At 44.5% G+C, this 23,689-nt stretch overlaps 1 protein-coding gene across 1 annotated transcript in view; it reads left to right on the forward strand.

Annotated features, from left to right (window-relative positions):
- The window catches only part of pex5la (peroxisomal biogenesis factor 5-like a), a 188,355-nt gene that overhangs the window by 42,066 nt on the left and 122,600 nt on the right, over positions 1–23,689 (forward strand). The window contains exon 2 of the mRNA XM_041176635.1: positions 22,939–22,995. Within this exon, the coding sequence (XP_041032569.1) occupies positions 22,939–22,995 (57 nt within the window). The remainder of the gene's footprint in view (positions 1–22,938; positions 22,996–23,689) is intronic.

The following is a 23,689-nucleotide window of genomic DNA, read 5'->3' on the forward strand; positions in this document are numbered from 1 at the left end:
ATCTGTCTTATTCTTTGTGCTTTCTCCCTGTTTGCTCTCCGCTTCCTCAGCACTTCAATGAAGCCTGCTTCTTTGATCCCCTACCAATTTAACTTAATTCTTGTCAACCTCATCATCCCTATGAAGAGGTTCATGATGTCAACAATATCCCACTTTCTTCAAAACCATTCTCTCTCCCCATCTCAACCTAAACTTCATCCACTTTCTTCAAACTCTTTCTTAAATCTTCCCTTCCTTTTCATAATCTTGGAATAAAATTTTATCCTGCAATTTTGCTTCCACACCTCACCACTTTATTCAACTCCTCTAACCTAGCTTCTGCCTCATTCACAGTACTGGTTGCTCTTACTAAAAACCACAAATATTATTTTGAGCAGCTGTGACCATGGCCCCCGTTAATCCTAATCTTCCTCATCCGGCCTTTTGCTTCAACACTGATGACAATGCCATCTTGTCCCAAAAGGAGTGGTGGCATAAGCTGGTATATGGGGTATGGATCAAGTGGATTGCTTTTTCCTAAATGGTCTTGAGTTTAAACCACTCTCTGCTTCAAAGCTTTTCCCTTCAACCAAATCTTGGATTCTGACACCCAAGTGCTTCCATTCCCTTCCCCCACTTTCTCAATGCTTAGTTTCCATTATCTCCTAAGTTGTTTATCCAGCCAAAACATTTGTATCAACGGTTGTTGTCATTGCTGTTGCCATCCCTTTTCTCGAAGAGTGGAGTAGATCTTGACTTTGTGCCTTGGTGTAAAATGGGTGATAGCGAGTTGGAAATAAAAGAGTGGGAGAGGTATAAAATGGGCTGCTGACTTGTTGAGATTTAACATTATTGTGCAAAATCAAGGTCTACCCAATTGTGTCTTAAATGCCTGAAATCCCAACCATGGGGGAGCAAATCCCAATTTTGCTACGGTTTACTGCAGAAATGTCTAGATACAAACATATTTTGAGTTGATTTAAAAATCAGACAGATATCGATTGAGTGGTGGGGAAAGCACTTGTGCTGGCTGCTCGAGGAGAAACTGGAGCCATTTTGAGGGTTAACCTCATTTCAATATAAATGTCATGCAGTGAAAGCAGAACCAGTGTTCACAGGCGATTCACTAGGAAGAGTGAAATGAGAAATTTGGCAGTCCTGATGCAGAACTAAGTCGGACATAGGGACTAGAGGTAATTATTGGGACAGCTGGGGTCTGGGCAGTCACCGATGGACCAGAAGATTTTACAAATCCAGGAAAAGCATTATCCTCTTTCTGGCCTTTTAAAAAGCAGGAATGTGCCTTTTTCTGAACAGCCTGCAGCAATCCCATTAATGACAGCTGGTTATACTGCTCAATGCCTGCTACCAATGGGCAAAACATGCATTGTGCTCACTTTATGCACTGCTACCTCGAAAATGTATTGTGGATCTATTTACATCAGACCTCGATTTGTATATTATAAATAGCTTCATGGGCTGCACATGTGAAGACCCCAGTGATACCTGCAGATGAATTGGGAGCAGGAGCTGGCCCTGCAATTTTCTGGGTTCAATTTCAACATTCCTATCAGATGACCATAAAAATCAGTGTAAAACGGCTGTTGATGGCTGAGGAGCTGAACATAGGCTGTATTCTGTATAACTTGAAATTCTAAAACCTCAGTTAAAGCAGATTTGTCACCATATAGAAATATATAGAAGAGCACGTACTTGTAAAATTCTCCATAATTCCTGTCTGTCAATGACTAGCAACAATCCCAACTACTCTGGAATTTACTTTTTGAATATTAGTTGTTAACTTAAAATAAGGGAGTAAATCAATAAGTATAACATCGAATTTAGTACGAGTTCTTATAAGACACATTAGGCCACGGTGTCAAGCTGGGATTTTCATTAGTGTTTGCCTCTAAAATTGCGACATAATTCCCAAACTCGATTAGACCTCAGAATTGATGACGTGAGGGAGGCTGCTTCCAAGAGGTAGCCTCAACAGTACACAATTGCAGCAGGCACAAAGTTGCTTTTCTATTTATCTTTGCTGCATTCCCAGCTGCCTTACCAGTAATTGGAAAGCTGGCAATACAGAAGGGCTGGTAAATCGTATTCTGTGCAGCTATCTACACAGGTAATGAAAGGCATAAATAGGTATACAGTGCACAGCAACATAATTGTCTTGTTAACAAGCGTATGCAGATTTCTTGGGAGCTTGAAATGCAGAATGTGCTTGTCAATATCCTGCACCATCCCTACTAAGTCAATTGTTGTTACATTAAAAGCTGAAGTCCCAGAATATATGAGCAGGAATTCCATAAGTCTGTACACAGCGGTGTACCCAGTTCCAAAGAAGAATCATTCAACTCAAAATGTTAACTGCTTCTCTCTGCACAGATGCTGCCAGATCTGCTGAATTCCAGCACATTCTGTTTTTAATTCTGTCTGTACACAGTAAGCAACACATTCAAATATTTTAGCTTTTAATAAAACAGGAACAAACTCAAGTTGAAGCTATAGCAGGACTAGGTTTAGGAGAGTGATGTAGAGAAAAAAAGAAAAAAGAGATGGTTATTGGAGGGAGATTGGTGGCTGTATGGACTGTGGAGGAAAATGGAGAAAAGGGACAGTGGTGGACTGGGTGGTGGGAGAGGGTAGAAACAAAGTGCAAGCATGGGCTGGGTTGATAGCAAAATTGACCTTATTTGTTCCATTCTAGAACCCGTGACTTTTCTTTGAAGTGCTACTTATCAACCTCTTGGCTTACTTATAACTGGTATAATGCAACTCTGCACTTCCTGCATTTCCTTACACCAAGGCTGCTTTCTACACCCTGAGTAAGCAGGAATAATTGGGGCAGTTGTTTTACTTTTTACAATGTTTTCCAATTTCTTCATGGGTTCACCACCTCAAGCCTTGAGTTCTTAATCTTTTTCTCTTTCATTCCTCTTCCTAAGGCCTCCACCTCTATCCAAATACACTAGGTCATTCCAGCCACTCACCCAAGCACGATCTGTCGCCATCCTCACTTGAATCAATCACCAGCACAATGACGTATATTGCAAAAGCAAACAGCAAGTTCAAGAGAAATCAAACAATTGGATACAGAGCACGGGTGAAGAAGGGGCAGGAAATGTTGAGTATGCAGCCAATCCCCTGATGCAGAATATTCTACCTTGGTGTGGTCAACAATGCCGAAGGTTGCAGACAGGTCGAAAAGATCAAGGATAGTTTACTTTGTCACAGTCACATAGGATGTCATTTGTGACTTTGACAGGAGCTGTTTTGCTACGGTGGCAGGGTGGAAACCTGATGGAGGGATTCAAACATGAAGTTCTGGGAAAGATGGGTGTAGATCTGGGAGGCCAGTGTCTTCCAGGTGTGCCTGCCTGAAACAGGATTTGGGATCTCAATTTGCATATGCAGTGCACCTAATGCTAATTGTAGGGCCCTGATCAAAATGTGTCTACATATAGGTGGAGCTTGTGATGTACATGCTCAAGCTGGCTATTCTGGCCTTGAACAGCCTCACCAATGGTCCTTAAAGGGACTACTGGAGGCTGTTCAAAAAAACGACCAGAAATGTTGCTCGTTATATTTCTGTGCAGCCAGGAGCCACGAGTATATTTATTGGTTTCACACCAGGATACATTTTTTAAAATTCATTCACGGGATGTGGGCTTTTGCTGGCTGGGCCAGCATTTATTGTCCATCCCTAGTTGCCCTTGAGAAGGTGGTGGTGAGCTGCCTTCTTGAACTGTTGCAGTCCATGTGGTGTAGGTACACCCACAGTGCTGTTTGGAAGGGACTTCCAGGATTTTGACCCAGCGACAGTGAAGGAATGGCAATATATTTCCAAGTCAGGATGGTGAATGAATTGAAGGGGAACTTCTAGGTGGTGGTATTCCCATCTATCTGCTGCCCTTGTCCTTCTAGATGATAGTGGTCGTGGGTTTGGAAGGTGCTGGCGAAGGAGCCTTAGTTAATTCCTGCAGTGCACCTTGTAGATGGTACACACTGCTGCTACTGTGCGTCAGTGGTGGAGGGAGTGAATGCTTGTGGATGTAGATTCAATCAAGTGGGCCGCTTTGTCCTGGACTGTGTCCAGCTTCTTGAGTGTTGTGGGACCTGCGCTTACGGAGACAAGTGTGGAGTATTCCGTTATACTCCTGACTTGTGCCTTGTAGGTGGTGGATAGGCTTTGGGGAGTCAGGTGAGTTACTCGTCGCAGGATTCCTAGCCTCTGTCCTGCTTTTGTAGCTACAGTATTTATATGGCTAGTCCAGTTCAGTTTCTGGTCAATGGTAACCCCCAGGATGTTGATAGTGGGGGATGCAGTGATGGAAATGCCATTGACCATCAAGGGGCGATGGTTGGATTCTCTCTTGTTGGAGATGGTCGTTACCTAGCACTTGTGTGATGCAAATGTTACTTGCCACTTGTCAGCCCAAGCCTAGATATTGTCCAGGTCTTGCTGCATTTGGACATGAATTGCTTTCAGTATCTGAGGAGCCACGAATGGTGCTGAACATTGTGCAATCATCAGCGAACATCCCCACCCCTGACCTTATGATGGAAGGCAGGTCATTGATGAAGCAGCTGAAGATGGTTGGGCCGAGGACACTACCCTGAGGAACTCCTGCAATGATGTTCTGGACCTGAGATGACTGATCTCCAACAACCACAACTATCATCCTTTGTGGTAGGTATGACTTCAACCAGTGGAGAATTTTCCCCCCATTCACATTGACTCCAGTTTTGCTAGGGCTCCTTGATGCCACATTCTGTCAAATGCTGCTTTGATATCAAGGGCAGCACTCCCACCCTCGGGAGTTCGGCTCTTTTGTCCAAGGCTGTAATGTTTGAACCAAGGCTGTAATGAGGTTAGCAGCTAAGTGGCCCTGGCAGAACCAAAACTGGACGTCAGTGAGCAGGTTATTGCTAAGCAAGTGCCGCTTGATAGCACTGTTAATGATCCCTTTTTTGTGACTTTGTAGTGGTTTGTTACAACTGAGTAGCTTGCATTTAAGAGTCAACCACATTGTCTGGAATCGTGTAGGCCAGATGGCTTCAAAACCAGATGGGTTTTTACAACAATCGGCAACGGTTCCATGGTGATCATTAAGACTTTTAATTCCAGATTTTTATCCGAATTCAACCATCTGCCATGGTGGGATTCAAACCCAGGTCTCCAGGGCATTACCCTGGGTTTCTGGATTACTGAGCCTCTAGTCCAGCAACAATACCAGTTGCCATCACCTCCACTTTAAGAGCACATGTCCTCAGGCCCTTCTGCTGCTATTCCACCATGAGTTCAGCAAAGGTTTAATGGAAAACTCGTTTGCAAACTGAATTTCTGCCAAAGTTACAGCAGGACAAGTCCTGAGGAAATTAAATGCTGTAATTTTATGGAATTTATAATGGAGACTTTGTGATAATTATGAATTTCGAATTGCGGCTCAGCAAGTTATGGAGATATCCAGTCCTATAATTTACTAAACATTTTGGTATTTGAAGTCTCTCTGCAAATATCCCCCCAACTTAAGGCAACTAAAATGACATTACAGTTTTAGTAAAATAGGCTTAATTTTGCCCTTCTGTGACACTGAAGGGGTTAATTCTTACTTTTCAGTGTCAATTTGATGAGCACTGTTCTTAACTGTTCTTGATAGAAATCACTGAAATTTTAATTTGCAAACTTATACAACTAAGGGGCAATTGCACAAGCAACACAAAAACATGAGCAAAGAGGTCAAAGAAACCCAGTGAGCATTTTAATAATCACGATTAAAAGCTAAGAAAGAGAATTTCCCTGTATTAATGATAGCATCCAGGTCAAAAGAGCAGAGAGTGGGATATTGCTATAAGTAATTCAGTGATATCTGCAAAGATAAAGGCAGAGAGCATTAAAATGTCATGGTGGCTGTGGCAGCTGTTCATGATATCAGATCCCATGGGTAATGTGTGGCCCCTGAACCCTATTCAGGGAAGGAAGAAATGAGCTGGGCAAGTTGAAACAGGAAGATCAATAGCAGAATATACAGCATCAGCACATTCAGTTAAAGTTTCCAGCCTTGTAGAAACGACAAGACAACTTATTTTAAACTTCTAAAAACATTACCGTTGCTTAAAGTGGAATATTGTGGGTTGCACATTTAACTTGCAGCCAAAATTATATAAAAGCAGACGGGGCAATCATGTTGCTCACCCTATGCTGTCCTCTGTTAGGATGCACGCCTGCACAGCTAATTAGCTATGTTGCAGATGCCTCCTGCTGCAGCCTGGAATTACCCTGTAACATAAAAATTCAGGGCCACCGTTCTTATCAAATTCCCGTTTTAGAAGTTTTTATTTTCAGTGTTTTCCCAGGTCACTATTACCAGTTCACTCTTATGTGCTATTGAGCAATCAGAACCTCTAATTATTGATGTTTCCTGCTAGTGGATGCCAGTCTACGTTACAACTATATATGCTTTTTTTTTAAGACGGTTGCCTAATTATTAGTTTGCCTTTAGAGAAGTAAACTTCAGTCCTGTGAATGAGAATGCTGTATTTGCTGTGGGTGCAGTACTCTTATCACAGCTGTTTCCTTCCTATTTGCCAGGCTTACTGGAAAAGTATAGGCTTCAAATTATGTACAGTTTCTCCCCAGGTCTCCAACTAGAACTGTCGTAGAAGCCCAGAGAAACCAAATAGAATTTCAGGGCCTTTGTGTTGAAGTTTATACCCATTTGGAAGGGACCAGAATTCTTTGTACATAGGGAGCTGTTGATGCTTTTTATTAATTTAAAGATCTAGACTAAGATGTAAAAGGTTCTCGGATTACTGAAAGTATAAAATCATTAATCTTTGGATGAATATAATTGATTCATGCAAAATGCATGTTGTTTACAGTTATAAGCCTCTGACAGTATTCTGCAGACAAGACATTCCAGAAATAGACTCACCGTGCACTAATGATGCTGTGGTAAGCAGCCCATAGTTAGCAATGTTACATTTCCTCTGAGGTGCTTGACATTCTGTGCCACCCATCTCTCCTGTTATCCAATTACTCTAGGATTTTTTTATTGTTCAATTTGAAGTAACTAAAGTATGTAACTGAGAACAGCCATGCTGCATTATTCTTATAGCAACTTTTTAATCATAAGATTCTAAATGAGGAAAGGCTCCCACAGAAATTCACCCCTTCTATACTAAAACCCAAGAAAGTGAGCTTGCGCTCATATCATGTTATTTATCAGCAGGCATGGAGGTGAATTTCCACAGGAATACCTTTATATTATTCCTGGGATGTAGGCATTGCAGGCAAGACCAGCATTTATTGCCCATTTCTAATTGCCTTATATTGCAGTCTGTGTGCTGTAGCTATACCTACGTTTGATGTTAGTTAGGGAGAATAGTTCATTTGGAGTGAGCTCCAGGAATAGGCCCAGAGACAATAAATAACAATAAAAGATTCCTAGTCAGAATGGTGCATGATTGGAAGGAGAAATTGCAGGTTGCGGTGTTCCCATGTATCTCTGCTCTTGTTCTTCGAGGTGGTAGAGATCACAGGTATGGAAGGTGCTGTCGAAGGAGCCTTGGTGAGTTGCTGCAGTGCATCTTGTAGATGGTACACAGTGCTGCCATTGTGCATTGGTGGTGGAGGGAGTGAATGTTTAAGGTGGTGGATGAGGTAGAGAGTATTCCATCACACTCCTGACTTTTGACTTGTACATGGTGGACAGGCTTTGGGGAGTCGGGAGGTGAGTTTCTCACTGCAGAGTTCCCAATCTCTGATCTGGTCTTTGTAGCCACTGTATTTATATGGCTGTTTCAGTTCAGATTCTGGTCAATAGTAACCCCCACCCAGGGGTCAAAGGTGGTAATGTCAAGGGAGAATGTTTAGAATGGTCATTGCCTGACACTTGTGTGGCGTAAATGTTACTCACCACATACAAACTCAAGCCTTGATATTGTCCAGGTCATGTTGCTTGTCGACATAGACTTCTCCAGTATCTGAGGAGTTGCGAATGGTGCTGAACATTATGCAATCTTCAGCGAACATCCCCACTTCTGACCTTATGATGGAAGGAAGTCATTGATGAAGCAGCTGAAAGATGGTTAGGCTGAGGATACTACCCTAAGGAACTCCTTCATTGATGTCCTGTGACTGAAATGATTGGCCACCAACACCACAACCATCCCCCTTTGTGCTAGGTATAACTCCAACCAGTGGACAGTTTTCCCCTGGATTTCCCTGACTTCAGTTTTGCTAGGGCTCCTTGATGCCATACTTGCTCATATGCTGCCTTGATGTCAAGGGCAGTCACTCTCGCCTCACCTCTAGAGTTCAACCTCTTTGTCCATGTTCAGACCAAGGCTGTAATAAAGCCAGGAGCTTAGTGGCCTTGGAGGAGCCCAGACTGAGCATCAGTGAGCAAGTTATTGGCGAGTAAGTGCCGCTTGATAGCACTGGCGATAACCCCTTCCACTTGCTGATGATTGAGAGTAGACTAATGGGTGGTAATTGACTGGGTTGGATTTGTCCTGCTGTTTATGGACAGGACAACCTAGGCAATTTTCCCCATTGCCAAGTAGATGCCAATGTTGTTGTTGTACTAGAACAGCTTGGCTTGGGGCATGGCTAGTTCTAGAGTACAAGTCTTCAGTATTTTGCCAGAATGTTGTCAGGGCCCATAGTCTTTTCAGTAATTGTAATGGGTTAATTAGGTTTCATAGCCTTTAGCTTCATTTTGATGGGATTGTTAGCATCTTATCTCTGAGAAAGCAAGTTGAAAGTATAATCTGACATGAAACTTCTGTGTAGGATTGAGAGTGCTGCATTGATTCAATTGTTATACTTTAGTGGAGATATTAAACTAAACACTTGTTCTCGTGGTTCAGAGGCACTTTAAAAATCGCAGTGGTGATGTTCAAAAAAAAAGAATGGTGTTCACGTAGTATTGGAGCCAACACTTCCCCTCAAAAATAATACCAAAAGCAGATTAATTGGACATCCATCTTCCTTTAACCTGTGGGACATTGCTATCTGCACATAGTTGTTACATTTACCTACATAAGCCAGAATTTTAGGGCCCCTGAGAGCAGACAATTCTGTTGCCTACCCATTTCCACTGGAATTATACCAGCGGAGCGACTGACTGCAAATTTGGTGGGGTGGGGGGGGGGCTCCACCCTTTTGGGCACCTTGTGCCCTGTGCTGGGCCACAGCCACTTGATTACTTACCCCTGGCCTTCCAATCGACACCCCCTCCCCCTGCCCTTAACGGGGCATGCTTGACTGGCCCCGATGAGCCACCTCTCTCTTACCTGATTTTCCAGCCACCATCGCTGCTCCAAGTCGGGGATTGGTTGCAGTCCCAGCAGTAGCCTCCACTCCTGTTGGCACTGCTGGGACTGAACAACTGCTGGCCCTCTGATTGGCCAGCAGCTCTTGGAGTCAGGACATGCTGCCTCAGAAGGGGTGCGAGCGATGACCTTGTGCAACTAATTGCCTGAGGCATGCAAAATAGTGTTGTGATTTCCAGAGCTAGTGAAGGCGATCTCACCTCTGCCTTTCCAGCCACCACCTCCATGTTAAATCCTAGCTAAACTGTTTCCTACATAACAACAGTGGCTACACTTCAAAAGTACTTCATTGGCTGATGGATGCTTTTGGATGATAGTTGTAAAAATACTATATAAATGCAAGTCTTTCTTTTATAGTTGTAGCCATTGTATTTCAGAATTATTAATTGTTTGTGAAATGCATTGAAACATTTGTGAGGGATATGGTAAAGTGCTGTGTAAATCACCTCGAGTCTTTGCAGCTTTTCTGAAAAATTATTTTCACCGTACTAGTTATTTATTAATAGCTAGATGCTATTTCTGTGTTCCAAAACCATGTTAACACTTATACCATAGTACAGTTTGCTGTTCTCTCCATTTTTTTTATTGTTTGATGTATTCTTTTTGATCTTGATATTTTGTAGATCTTTTGGTTGTTAATGGGCACTCATTATGAACTACTACTTTTTCTGTGAACTTGGATGATTTTTCCAATGCACCACTTACCAGAATGGGAATATATCACGTCTTGGTGATAAAAATGTAATGAAACAGCTCCCAAAATCTAATGTACTCTTAAATTCACATATTAGATTTGTCACAGTGTTGGATTAATGCAACCTCCTCTTCATCCTTTCCCAGACATTGCTCGAAAAAGCAAATGTCAAGGCAGGAAATGGAGTCTGCATGCAGGTGATGGAGCAGCATGGCATCTGAACCCTTTGTTTGCTGGATAAAAAGGTGGAAGTGCTGCATGAGGTCTGAGCACAGGAGGCTTACCCTATTTGCACCCTATGGTACCTTCCTCAAGAAAACAATAGTGCAGCGTACCTCACAAGATCAACCCAGGTTCTGAACCCAGAGACTCTGTGAAAAAACTCAAAAGAAGATATCAGACAATGAGTGGATGACCAAGATATAGCAATACAATAGTAATATAAACTATGTAGATGGCTAAAGTAAACAAGTGTCAAAGTTATAGATAGGTCAAGTAACTGTAAGCAGTACTCCAGTTGTGGCCTCATCAATGCCATGTACAGTTGTAGCAAGACTTCCCTCCTTTTATATTCCATCCCCTGACAAAAAAGACCAACATGCCATTTGCCTCCCTAATTACTTTCTGTACCTGCATATTAATTGTTTGTGTTTCATTTGCGAGGATAGTCATACCCCTCTGTGTACGTTGAATTCTGTAGGCTCTGTCCATTTAAGTAATATTTTACTTTTATATTTGTCAGGAAGAGATATTAATGTATATAATGTTATTGGATTTTTTTTTAAATAGAGGTTTAGTCTGTGTGTGTGTTAATTGGATTAAAGCCAGATAGTCTGGGTGGTTTGATGTATGGTAGTTTTGAGATGTAAACAATAGATAGATGGCACATTTGCATTTTGTTGAATAGAGCATTCAAGAGTTGGAGTAAAATCTTGCACCTAGCTGGGAGACACCAAGCAATGTTTATATTACTAATAAAATTGGTACTATGAAAGGGGTTTTATTGTTAGAAGAGGCGGAGTTCAAAGGGCCTGGTGATACAATGAGAATTTGCATTCAAAGGGAAAGGCTGGGTATAACAGAAAGGAGTTTGTGTGTGCAGGTCAGAGGCATGTAAGATCCAAGACTGTAAGCCTACAACTGTCTGCAAAGGAACTAAATTGAAAGGAACCTCATTTTGAATTCATAAGGTGAAAAATGCTTTGCCTGGTGTCTGTTTAAGGCTATTGGTTATTGTTGCCTTAGTGGAGATTAATTTGGGAATTTGTTAAAAGTAGTTATAATTTGTAGCCATGTATATGTGTTTAATTTGTTGCAAATTAATAAATGTCTCATTTAGTTTAATATAAAAACATCTCAAGAACTGGTCATCTTGTTCCTGAACTTAGAGCGGTAACTCAAAACATAACAATTGAAAATACAGGTTATGATAGTTGTTTAAAGTTTCCCTCTGGGATTTTAAATAACTCAGCCTTTACAAACTGCTATGTCATAACAATTGGGGGCTCTTGGCGGGATAATATTTATAATTCCATGATTGGTTTGGAATTGCTGAATCTTAAGGTTACGAGTAACACGAAGCAATTTGAATTCTGGAGTTGTTGAGGTCTTTTTTAGAAGTGGTGAGACTGCAAGATTGCTTTGGCAATTGCTAAGACTTGTCTGGAAGCAGAAGACATAACTCTGATTGGGCTGGAAAAAATAACCAAGAGTAAGTTAACAGAGTTGGCAGATAAGTTAAAATTGGTGTTACCTGCAGTGGCTAGGAAATCAGATATAATTAAAAGTATTGTACAGCATCTACAGTTGGAAGTGAAACCTGACACTAGTGAGTCACAGCTGGAGGTAGTGAGACTTCATTTACAAATGAAGACACTTGAATTTGAACAAGCAAAGGAACTGAAAAAATTGAATTAGAAGCAAAGGGAAGAGAAATGGCTTTTAAAAGGGAGCAGGTAGAAAGGCTGGAGAGAGAAAGAAAACAGGGAAGGGAATTAGAAATTGTGAAGATAGAGAGGGAGGAAAGAGAAAAAGAGAGAGAGAGAATTCCAACTGAAAATGTTGGCAGTTAAAAAAGACGCCAGTAGGTGAGGAAGGACTTATCTCCAGAGTAGAACTCAGTGGGGAGATGTTTAAATTTGTACAAGCTTTCAAGGTATCATTGTTATATCAGAAAGGCTCAGATGTATCCCTCATTGCATGTATTTCAGCAAGTATATACTTTCACACCTCGTTTAAATGTTTGGTTGAAAAATGGCAAAAGACCTTGTAGTCGTGACCAACATTACGTTAAAAGTTATTGGCTCACCCAATCTTATAAACCCTTACAAAACAAAATGTAGCCTTATGTCCCTGTATGGGGAACATATCGAAACGAATTGAAGGGGCTTTCTTGTGCAAAATTCAATGAGGATAACACTCCTGTCACCTATATAACACTCATTACCACTGAGTGCAGCCCTAATTTTAAAATTCTTGCCAAATCTGGGCTCTGATTTCTTGTAATTATAGGTTAGTGGTCTTGGACTAGACAATGAGTGTTCTTATTCACAATGAAGGAAAAATGATCTAATTCACAATGACCATGGGGTGCATACAATGAAAGGTTAATTTGGTGGATTCTCACATGCTGAAATCAGCATTGATTGCATGGTAACTCACTCAAATTCACATTGGTGGACTTACTGCTCCATTATTAGCAATGATTAGGCTGCTGTTACATTCACAGGGACCTGACACTGAAGTCACCCAGTGTCTGTCTGTTTCAGGCAGTAAATCTCTTATAAGTAAACAGGGGTCCTATGAGCTACTTAGGACACCGATTGCCATTATGGAGCAGAATTGGTTGGAATATGCACCACATACTCTCCAACTGGTGATGGAGTCAAAGGATCTCAGCATAAGGTAAGTTTAAGTAATTTTTATAGGGATAGGTAGAATACCACAGAAATGATCTTTGCTACCCCAGACCCCAGAGACATAATCGGGGCTGTTGCTTTCCCAGCTTCCCCCCACTTCCACAATTGCAACCACCTCATCCACCAGACTTACCTTGCTGTGACCTGGCACCCTTTGGATCATCCAATTTTGGGCCAGACTGCATGCAATGATCTGAATTGGAATGTAGGTTTCATGGCTATGCCCTCTTCAACCCCAGAACAGGTGAACAGCTGCGAAGCTCCATTGATCAGCTGACCCAAAGGACCTGAGGTTAATGAAAAAGAAAGTGAGTTTACAGATTTCTCTTAAAATGGAAGAAAGTTTGCCCCCAACTTCTCCGTCCTCCTTCTATTCCTCCTCTGTTTATCCCTCTTCCTTCCTGGCTCCAACATTGACCCCGCTTTCTCCCACAAAATAATCACCTGAGAAATTACCAAACAATGTAAGGAAGCACAAAAGAAGCGAATTAATATGATGAAAGTAATGATAAAAAACACATGAAGAGTACCACCAATGATTAGCAAGGGGTTTTTATCATATTGGCCCAGATCTTCCAGCCTCCGGGAAATTGTGCCCCGGGGGTAGCCCGAAAGATGCAATGGGGGGATGCCTTGGGTGTCCCCATGCATTGACTACATGGGAATTGCCTGGAAGCTTCAACCACATTTGAAACTCTTCAAAACTCTGATTTTAAAGTCGGAGACTTCAGATGGTTCCGACTCACTTAGGGGAATATTTACCCAGGAAAAGTTAGAAGGCTTAAAGCTGATTCTAACTCCTGAGTAGCTATGGGCAGAATTTTATGGATGACGCATGGGTGGCGGAGCCCACATGTTAGCGCTTAAAACGTCATGCGCTGACATCGTGAGCGTCCCGACGTCAGTGCATGGCATCGCGATATTTAGGTGGGCGGGCACGCGATGAGGTGCAATGCACACCCGCCATTAATTAAAGACCTTGTTAAGACCCTTAACTTGGCAATCGACACCAATTTTGAGGAGCCGGTGCAATCTTCGCCTCAGCACACAGGCGCAACGGGCAGGCGGGTAACTGATTTTTTAACAAACCTCATCCACGGGCGGGATATGTGGGCTCAGAGGGGTTGTTCATGTTTTTCTGAAATATTTAATGTAGAAAGTGTTTTAAACTTGCCTGTGTGATCGGTAGCGGTTCAGATCAATTTCCAATCACTTTCTCTGTACTTTAAAGCTTCAGCTCACCAGTCTGCAGACAGTAATCTTTGTTGAGCCTGCAGCTTTCCGGAGGCCTCCATTTAGCCTGGGTTTGGGTTCTGACATCTCTACTGGAGGCAGCTCCTCTGAGGAGGGAGGGATAGAATAAAGAGTGGAGTGGACAATCAGACTCCAGGGGAGCCACCTTTGGGAGGCCAGGCGTAGGCACAAGGGGCGCAGGGCCAAGAGGTTGTCCAAGGTGGAAGGGGCCACAGAAGGCGCCACTATCCTGCTGTCAGGGTATACAGGCAGCAAAGCAGTTACCTCAGTATGACTGAGGTGCAGTGCCGAAGGAGGCTCTGTCTGTCAAGGAAAACAGTCAACTATATCTGTCAGATGATTGGCTCTGAGATCTCCCGTGTGGGTGGACACCCCATGCCAATGGCTCTGAAGGTCACAGTTGCCCTCCACTTTTATGCATCTGGCTCCTTCCAGGGCTCGGTAGGTGATCTTTGCGGGTGTCTCCCAATCAGCTGTACACACTTGTGTCAAACAGATTACACATGCACTGTTCAGACGAGCATTGACCTTCATCCACTACCACTGGGACCAGGCAAGTCACAGCGAGCCAGAGGCTTCGCGGCCATTGTTGGCTTCCCCCGTGCCCAGGGTGCAATAGACTGCACACATGTGGCCATCAAGGTGCCAGCAGGTGAGCCCAGTGCCTTCGTCAACAGGAAGGGCTTCCACTCCATGAACGTGCAGATAGTGTGTGATCACAGGATGCAGATTCTGCAAGTTTGTGCAAGGTACCCAAGCAGCTTCCACGATGCCTACATCCTCAGACACTCCCAGGTGCCAGTGCTCTTCAGTGCTCCGGCTCGGCTGGATGGTTGGCTGGTGGGTGATAAGGGCTATCCCCTCAGACGGTGGCTCATGAAGCCTCTCCGCCATCCAAGAACAGAAGCTGAGGAGCACTACAATAGGAGCCATGGCACCACAAGGGCTGTGGTGGAGAGAGCCATCGGCCTTCTCAAGATGTGCTTCCGTTGCCTGGACCACTCAGGGGGAGCACTCCAGTACTCCCCAGATCACGTCTCTGTGATCATGGTAGCATGCTGCGCTCTGCACAATCTTGCACTGGAAAGGGAGGACGCAGTTGACGATGAAGACCTTGACGCAGTGGATGAGGCTGCACATGATGAATCCAGCAGTGACTCAGAGGATGAGGAAGCACAGAGCGATGATGAGGGGCAGCACGCCAACCCACTACTACACCAAGGGGGCAGGGACACCCGGGACACTTTAATCCAAGGAACCTTCAGCTAGTTCCATGCACATGGATCAGCAGGACCAACATTGCCTGGCGCTTCCACACGTGGCACTTAGGTGCTACATCTTCCACCTCAGCTGCAACTAAGGGCTTAGTACAGAAACATCAATGTCCACTCACTCATGACATGTCTGTGAAACATACAAATGCAGCACAGAGGAAACATCCTCAGCCATGGTCAGAAAAGTAGACTTTATTCCCACCAAAATAAAGCACAAACGTCGCTCTGACGCTGATAATGAAGCATTCCCTAATCTAGGGCCAACACAAAAATAACCAGTGACAAACCCGTGGAGTGCCTAATGTGCCTTATGCTTACGTTTGTGGGTGCTACGTCTAGGTACCACTCCATCGCTGTCTCTGCTGTCCTGTTGGCCTCGATGACCTTGGCAGCCATCCTCTGGCCCATGGAGCCTGTGATGGCTCCGGCTGGGAGGGAGTGGCCAGTTCCAGAACTGGCACCTCCCCAGTTGTCACAGCCTCAACGGATGCAACGGTCACTTGCAGAGGGGCGGAAGAGCTGCAGCCCTCATCTGGAGCGTCCTGAGAGGAGCTTGCAGCGACGACAGGCAGCTGCTGCGCCGTGAGGTCACATTAGACCTCCCTGCTCACTGCAGATGCATGGGCACCGAGCTGGGCCACTTGGTGCACAGAACATCTTCCACATTGTGAATGACCACCTGTGGCCATTAGCACTGTGAGGGCTTGCAGTTCAGAGCTTAACCCAATCAGAAGGTTCTCAATCCGCTGGAAGCCCCTCTCCATGAGAGTCGCCAATCTCTCAATAGAGGAAGCCTGAAGCTCTGTCCTGAGGTTCATGCCTTCACTGACGCTCTGCCTGGATTCCTCCACCACAAAGACCAACTGAAGCACACCCTCTTGCAACCCTGCCAGATGCTCCCGCGCACCCTGCCGCTTGTCCTGCAGCTGCTGCATGGCTGACATCTCCAGAGGTACATCATCACTGCCCAACTCAGCATGTGCCTGGTCGCCTGCAGTCCTCTGGTTGCTGGCGCCATCGGCACTTTCTGTCCGTGCCATCTCCTCCAGTGACTGTGAAGTGTCCTCTCCACTGTGCTCCGGGACACTAGCCGACATCATAATCCCGGAGTGTTTGTCACTGCTCTGGTGCCTGGCTCGCTGAAAGGATGTGACATAAGTTGCAAACCTTGGCCTTCAGGTGTGGAGGAGGGGGCTCTGGACGTGTTGGTGGTGGCCATGTGGTGGTGATGCTGAAATTAACAACAAGGACAGTGCATCAGTTAGCGTTCTGTCAGTAATACCATTCTCCCTTTTCCCCCCCCCCCAGCCTCATAAGTCGCTCACCCTTCAAGAACCCCAGGAGACAAACATTGGTGGGCTGGTAAATAGTCAAGAGGAAGCCCAAACATTACACATGCATACAGACAGGCTGGTCAGATGGCCTAAGGAAAGCCACATGTTATGTAGATAACTGTTCGGTTAAGCACTTGGGCAAGACAAGCAAGGTACGGGAATACATGAGTAATGGTAGGGCTGTGGGAAGTCACAACGATTACAGGGACCTTGCTGGGCAGACCCATTAAGGTAGCAGAAGAGGAACATAAGGTGTTTAACAAGGTAGAAGCCAGACTTGCCTTTATTAGCCGAGGAATAGAATGTAGGAAAAGGGAGGTCATGGTGCAAGTGCAGAACACGCTGTCGAGGCCACATCTACACTTCTGCATTCAGTTGTGACCTGCACTTCAGGGGAGGGATGGCATTGGAGTGGGGAGAGTGCAGAGGTTCCTGGCCTGGATGCATGCTGGCCTGGAGTGTTGGAGTGATCAGGAAACATTGCAAACACTGGCGACATTTGCCGTGCTGCACAGTAGATTGATAGGTCACATTATTGACCTTCATACTGTTATGAGGGGCATAGAACGGGTGGACTGAAGGCAACATTTCCCCTTGGCGCAGGGATGACTAACGTAGTGGCATTTATTTAAGTTGAGGGCCATGAGGTTGACAGGTGAGGTGCTGAGGACCCTTTGGACAGAATAATGTGGGACGCACTGGCTGAAAGGGTGGTGGAGGTACAAACCCTCCTAAGATTCAGTAAGTCTTTGGATGTGCAGCAGCGATGCCATGGCATGTTAGGCCATGGGGATAGTGGTCAGAAATGGGATAAGGCGACTTTGGAAGGTGCTAGAGACACGCATCCTCAAGGGGCCGAGGGACTTTTGTGTATGACCCACACGTCAGAGTGTCTCAGTCTGTGAATGAGCAGTGTTGCTGCATTAACAATTGCAGCAATCATCAGTGGTTTGGATGGTGGGGAGACAGAGTGGATGGGACTGTGGCCCTCAAATACCTGGCTGCTGCACCTCAGCCTTGCCGACACCTGCCACCCTGGCTGCCTGCTCATACGTGGTGAGGCACTGCAGCACACCATGCCCACCACCAATCCGCTGCCGCTCCCACATATTGCTCTCAGTTTTTGCCTGCAGAACAAAGAAGAACATTCATTGGGGCTGATCGCTCATGTACTCTGCACGCGCACGCCGCACCCCAACCACAGTGGCCCATCTGAAGCTTCCTGCGGCTCCTGTCCACACTACTGTTGATCAGTCCCCAGAAGATAGTACGGCTGGTCCCAACCCCCTCCCCCAATGGACACCTTGGACACATTCAGCATCCATCACTTTGAATAACACACGAGCCTTAGCACCACTGGCAAGGAGGCGCAACTAGGTGCTGTGCCAAGGCCAGCAGATGGCTCTTGGCCATGACACCTTGAGGCTCCCCTTCCACCATCTCATCACCACCAAGAAGACATATGTTGGAGTTCTGAGTATGTGTCTAGCTGCCTCTCCTGCAGGTTGCCCCGAGACTTCTCAAATGCGACAAACACCAACATATGCTGCAGGGAGAACCCATCTTCTCCTCAATCACTAAGGCTGATGTAAGCATGTTCACTATCTGTTTGCCCACCCAGCGTGCACCAAGTGCCTAATGCAGTAACGACAGTAAGACATGGGGGGCGGGGGGGCTCAAAGGCTAAGGCTACCTGGTGGGTCAAATGGCCAAGGCTGACAGGGTACTCAGAGCGCAGCAAATCATTGAATCGCTTGCAGCACTGTGTTCCAGTGCGCCGCACAGCGTCATGAGAGCTAAGCCTCCGCCACCTCCTGCCACACCTGCCTCGTGACATGGGGGGCCCTCCTCCTCCCATCCTCTGGAAACAAGACCTCCCGATGGTTGGACACCTCTTCGAGGAGGACAGCAGGGCAGGCATCTGGGAACCGAGGGGCACAGTGGCCCTCTGCTGGCCTACCCTGCAGCCTGATGCCCTCCTCCTCCTCCTCTGCCCTCACCTCTTGTGCTGCCCAGTGACTGGCCATGGTGAACAGCCTAATGGAGGCTGCCTGGCAGCTCTTTATACAGACTGTCGGTTCCCCATTGGAACTGGCAGCCTGAACACACCCGCCGCTGATTTAATTTTCCCGATGAACACGGGAGTCGGAACCCTGCTGGGCGGACCTTAATTGGCCCGTTTTGGCCCCGGGGATCAGCTGTGCACCTGCCACCGAGTCGGTTAGGCCCGTCCGCCTGTCAAACGCAAAATTCCACCCTATTTTACTAACACCCCAACTCCCCATTGGACCACCTGACTACCACCCTCCCAACCCCCTGACTACCCCCGAGTCACCCACCTACCCACTTACCTTCTTTCTGTAGCATGTCAAAGTGGCTTTGGGACATTTAAACTTACCGCTCTGTGGCTGCTAAAAAATGGGTGTGGCATTATATCCCCTGATGTTCCTACACTGAGGAAAGGGCTCCAGGAGCAGGTATGCACCACGTTTCTCAGGAAGCCTGATTCTGAAGCCTGGGCAAGAAGCATGCAAATCTATGGATCCATGCAATTTCTAATGAATCACTTAATAAATTATTTATAATAACCACCTTAAATTTAAGATTAAATGTCACTGTCTGGTTCTTCAATTAGAAAATAAACTAAGCCCTGTCAGTCAACTCTTAAGTCAATACAAAAGCAAAATACTGTGGCTGCTGAAAATCTGAGCTCAAAACAGAAAATTCTGCAAACACCCAGCAGGTCTGGAGGCATCTATAGAGAGAAAAAAATGGAGTTAATAGGTCAGATTTTCACCACCGAAGCAGTTAGCTGAAGTCAGGAAATTCCCCGACTTGGCAGACTGCCTCTTTATTAAAAAGTCCCATCACATGCAACTTTAGCTCCAGGGGAGTGAGGGCAGGATTGAGTGCAGCACACTAAACCCAGAAGCAAATTGGAGTCAGCCATGGAGGCGGGTGAGTATCAAGACGGGCTGGTTAGAAGGCCCACCTCGGTTCTCTGTGACTTTGTCACCAGTTGTTTTAGAAGCTGTTAGGCACTCTAGCCTTCACCCCTCACATCCCCTCACCTTCGTCTCATTTCCGTGCCCCTCCTCTTGCCTGCTCCATGCCACCTCATTTACCCACCCAGTACCCAATACGGGCAGTTGTCAGGAGCTATGTAAGATGGAAAAAAATTGAATTTTAACAATATAATAAGGTTCATAACATTTAATACAAAAAAACTGTCATTCACGAAACCCATTCAAAAGTTTTAAATCCCCTTAAATATTTAAGCTGTTCTCGAAACAAACTTCTATTCAGTTATCACATCAAATACAGAATAATCCTTTAAAAGACTCCTTAAACTATCAAAATGTGAACTCAAGCCCCTGCTGAGATAAATGCCTTTTGAGCTTTTGAAACTCAGCCAAGCATCCATAATGATTTCTGCTTAGTAAATGCCAACAATGAACCCAACTCAAACAGCAGGAACAGATGGTAATGTTTTCTCTATGCTACACCTGATGGCCTGTCAATCAAAATAGTCCAACAGCTGGTGCTTTTTTAAAAAAGCCTGACAGCTTCAGCCTGTTTTGTTAGTTTTTAAAGGGCTGGGGATTTAAATAACTCCAGATCTTATCCACCCATCAAGAGTGTTTACTTCATAAGTCCATGACTCCCACATCACAAGTTAAGGCCCTTGGGATAGCAAAAATGAGGTTTATTTAAACACCACACTAATTCAAATGGCCCTGCTAAGTTTGGGTTCCTGCCTGAGTGATTCATGCCCCTCCTCCTTCCCCCTCTGGCATAAATGGGATCTGTCAGAAATGAGGGCGGGACTTCAGCATCCGGGTCCAGCCCGCCATTTTTAAAGGTCTCCGGAGTCGACCCGACTCTGCGAAAATCCAGCTCATGTTTTTTGTCTATTATTTTTGATCAGATCCTCTGATGAAAACTCTCAGAACTGAAATGATGCCTCAATAGTTGTTGTAATCACTGCTTTTGCCCTTGTTCTTATAGCGGATCGCATCCTTTGCATCATGCATATACCGAGGCACTTTGCCTTCCCTCCAGCAGAGGCTCAGAAGTTCGTGCAGTTGCTGCAGGAATGCTTATTTCCCATGTTTAATTAATTAAGGCAGTATAGCATCATAATCATCTGGAGCTTTGCCGATGGAAAGCCAGTCAATAGCTTTGCTATGTTCCTCTGTAGGTTTAATATCCAGCTTTGCCATGACAGGCAACTCACTATGGTGTCTCAAACTTCCTCAGTGATCAGCTTCTCCCTAGAACACAACTGAAAGTATTGTTTCACTCATCTCTCCAACTGTGTTTATTGCAATTTGTGATGACCTCCCCGCCTTGTTTTTTCAGAAGATCTGTTTTCTTTGCTGTTGCCTTTTGGTCACATCATACATGCCCTTAGCATTCCCTGTGTCAGAGGATATCTGGGTATTCTGATAAAGTTGTAACCAGTATAACCAGATAGCCTAGGTGCAATGCCTAACAGTCTATTAACCTTTACTTTGAGCAGTTCTTGAAGCATTCAGAGTCTCCTTGCCCAATTCTCCCTTACAATTAACAAGAGTAAAACAAAAACAGAATTACCTGGAAAAACTCAGCAGGTCTGGCAGCATCGGCGGAGAAGAAAAGAGTTGACGTTTCGAGTCCTCATGACCCTTCGACAGAACTTGAGTTCGAGTCCAGGAAAGAGCTGAAATATAAGCTGGTTTAAGGTGTGTGTGTGGGGGGCGGAGAGATAGAGAGACAGAGAGGTGGAGGGGGTTGGTGTGGTTGTAGGGACAAACAAGCAGTGATAGAAGCAGATCATCAAAAGATGTCAACGACAATAGTACAATAGAACACATAGGTGTTAAAGTTGGTGATATTATCTAAACGAATGTGCTAATTAAGAATGGATGGTAGGGCACTCAAGGTATAGCTCTAGTGGTTTTTTTTTAATAATGGAAATAGGTGGGAAAAGGAAAATCTTTATAATTTATTGGAAAAAAAAAAGAAGGGGGAAACAGAAAGGGGGTAGATTGCTTGGCTTCAGAGACAGGTTGTATTACAGTGATGTTTGCCTCAAACCAGTCAGCAGTTTCTGCTCTAGTTTACCATATGTTGAGAGTGTGGTATCGTAAATCAACTCGATTGAACAGGTGCTCACCAGCATTCCCATACAAGAGCGCCGACACAAAATGGAACATATTTTGAAACACCATTTACGATACTGCACCAGTTAGTTTCCTACAAGTGCAGAAACAATTCTAGATTTGACTATGAGTAATAATATAGATCAAGTAAGTGAATTAAATAACGCAGAAGATTTCTCAAAGTATATGGCTGCCCTTTATTTTCTCATTGACTGAAATGTATAAGTCTAGAAGTTGGTTTGCGCTAATCTGTTAGCATAATCTGGGCCTCCATTATAGGAGACTGCCGAGCTGCAATAAGATTTTTCCTACCAAAAATAACATTTTCTTTATCAAATAGTTAAATTTCATCTTGTGTATTGCAATATTACAGTTTATGCATTTTTGAAGATAATTTGAATTCAGTGATGTAGTTTTTAACTTGCTGCCTATGCTTAAAACTGGCCATGCAGATTGGACATACACAATAGAAACCACTGGATTTTAATTTCCATTGAAAGCAATTGAAAGGAAAATGGTGCAGTTTCTATAATAGGCAGCTGATCCTCCATGCCAGTTTCAAACATGCATGGTAAATTGAAAGTCTACCTCCCAAGTTTGCAACCAATTCGTTAAATAAAAGTTTTTTTTTCACTTCAGAAAGTGTGTCTGAAGAGGGAGCAGCTGTGGTGGTTATTGGAAAAACAGAATAGAGTTGATAATGTAATTTTGAACTATGTATTTTTTCTAACCTAGAAAGCTTATTTCCGAGGAGATTATTTTGTAAAACACAAGTAATTTAATTTTCAAAACTTCTCTGTTAAGTAAAGCAGGCTAATTACATCCTCTGTGAAATTTTTTATTGAGTCTTTGAGTAGCTAACTACATCGCCTACGTTATCTAATTGTAAACATTGGAATTAATTACCACTGTGTTAAGTCACTGAATAAGTACACTGTCACCAAATACAATATTAAAGTGCTTTTCATATTTAAAATTCACTTCATCTTGTTACAGGGCAAGCAGCCTGGGAATATGGTGTGTGGGTTGTTGATTTGTCTGGAACAGTCCAGGGTGAGTCAGTTTAGATTCTCTCGGGCACTCCTCCTGTTCAATGCTGCCAGACCTTGCCTCTTCTCCCACCGATGCTTCTCAACGCTATATCATTCCCTCTGACCATCCCTCCGCAAGTACTCCCAGATGCAGTTATTCCATTATTTACTCCCAGACTCCCATCCTGTCTGACAAGAACCAAAAACTCGGGTTTCCTCCTCCCGTTGCCACCGAGCCAGTGCTCCCAGATGCTGATAATCCCCCAAGCACTCCTCCCAGATGCTGGTAATCCCCATGTCAGTGCCTCAGATGCTGCAGTCTCTTTGTTTATTACTTTCAGACCCTGCCTGGTCCTAATGCTTGCAGACAAAAGGATGTTCCTTCTCCGTGTCCTAGGCACGGGGATCCACTCCTCAATACTACCAGATCTGGGAGACCCTCTCCAGTGTTATGTGATCTGACATGTCATGATGGGCTAGATAGCCACCTCCTGTGCCCTCCACTTTTTCTTTTTATTCTTTTCTTTTCTATCCCAAAATGCTCCATCACCAGTAATGACAGATCCAGGTATATCCAACCTTCTCAATCAATGCAGTAAGAACCTTGAGCTTTCAATGCTTTCCCTGTAATCCAAGATGTTCCAAACCCTAATTCTGTGACATCTTGATACCTATTCCTAGCATGTCAGACGTCAAAGCCTCTCTCAAAACAGCAC

Source organism: Carcharodon carcharias, chromosome 2 (genome assembly GCF_017639515.1).
Source record: "Carcharodon carcharias isolate sCarCar2 chromosome 2, sCarCar2.pri, whole genome shotgun sequence".
NCBI lineage: Eukaryota > Metazoa > Chordata > Chondrichthyes > Lamniformes > Lamnidae > Carcharodon > Carcharodon carcharias.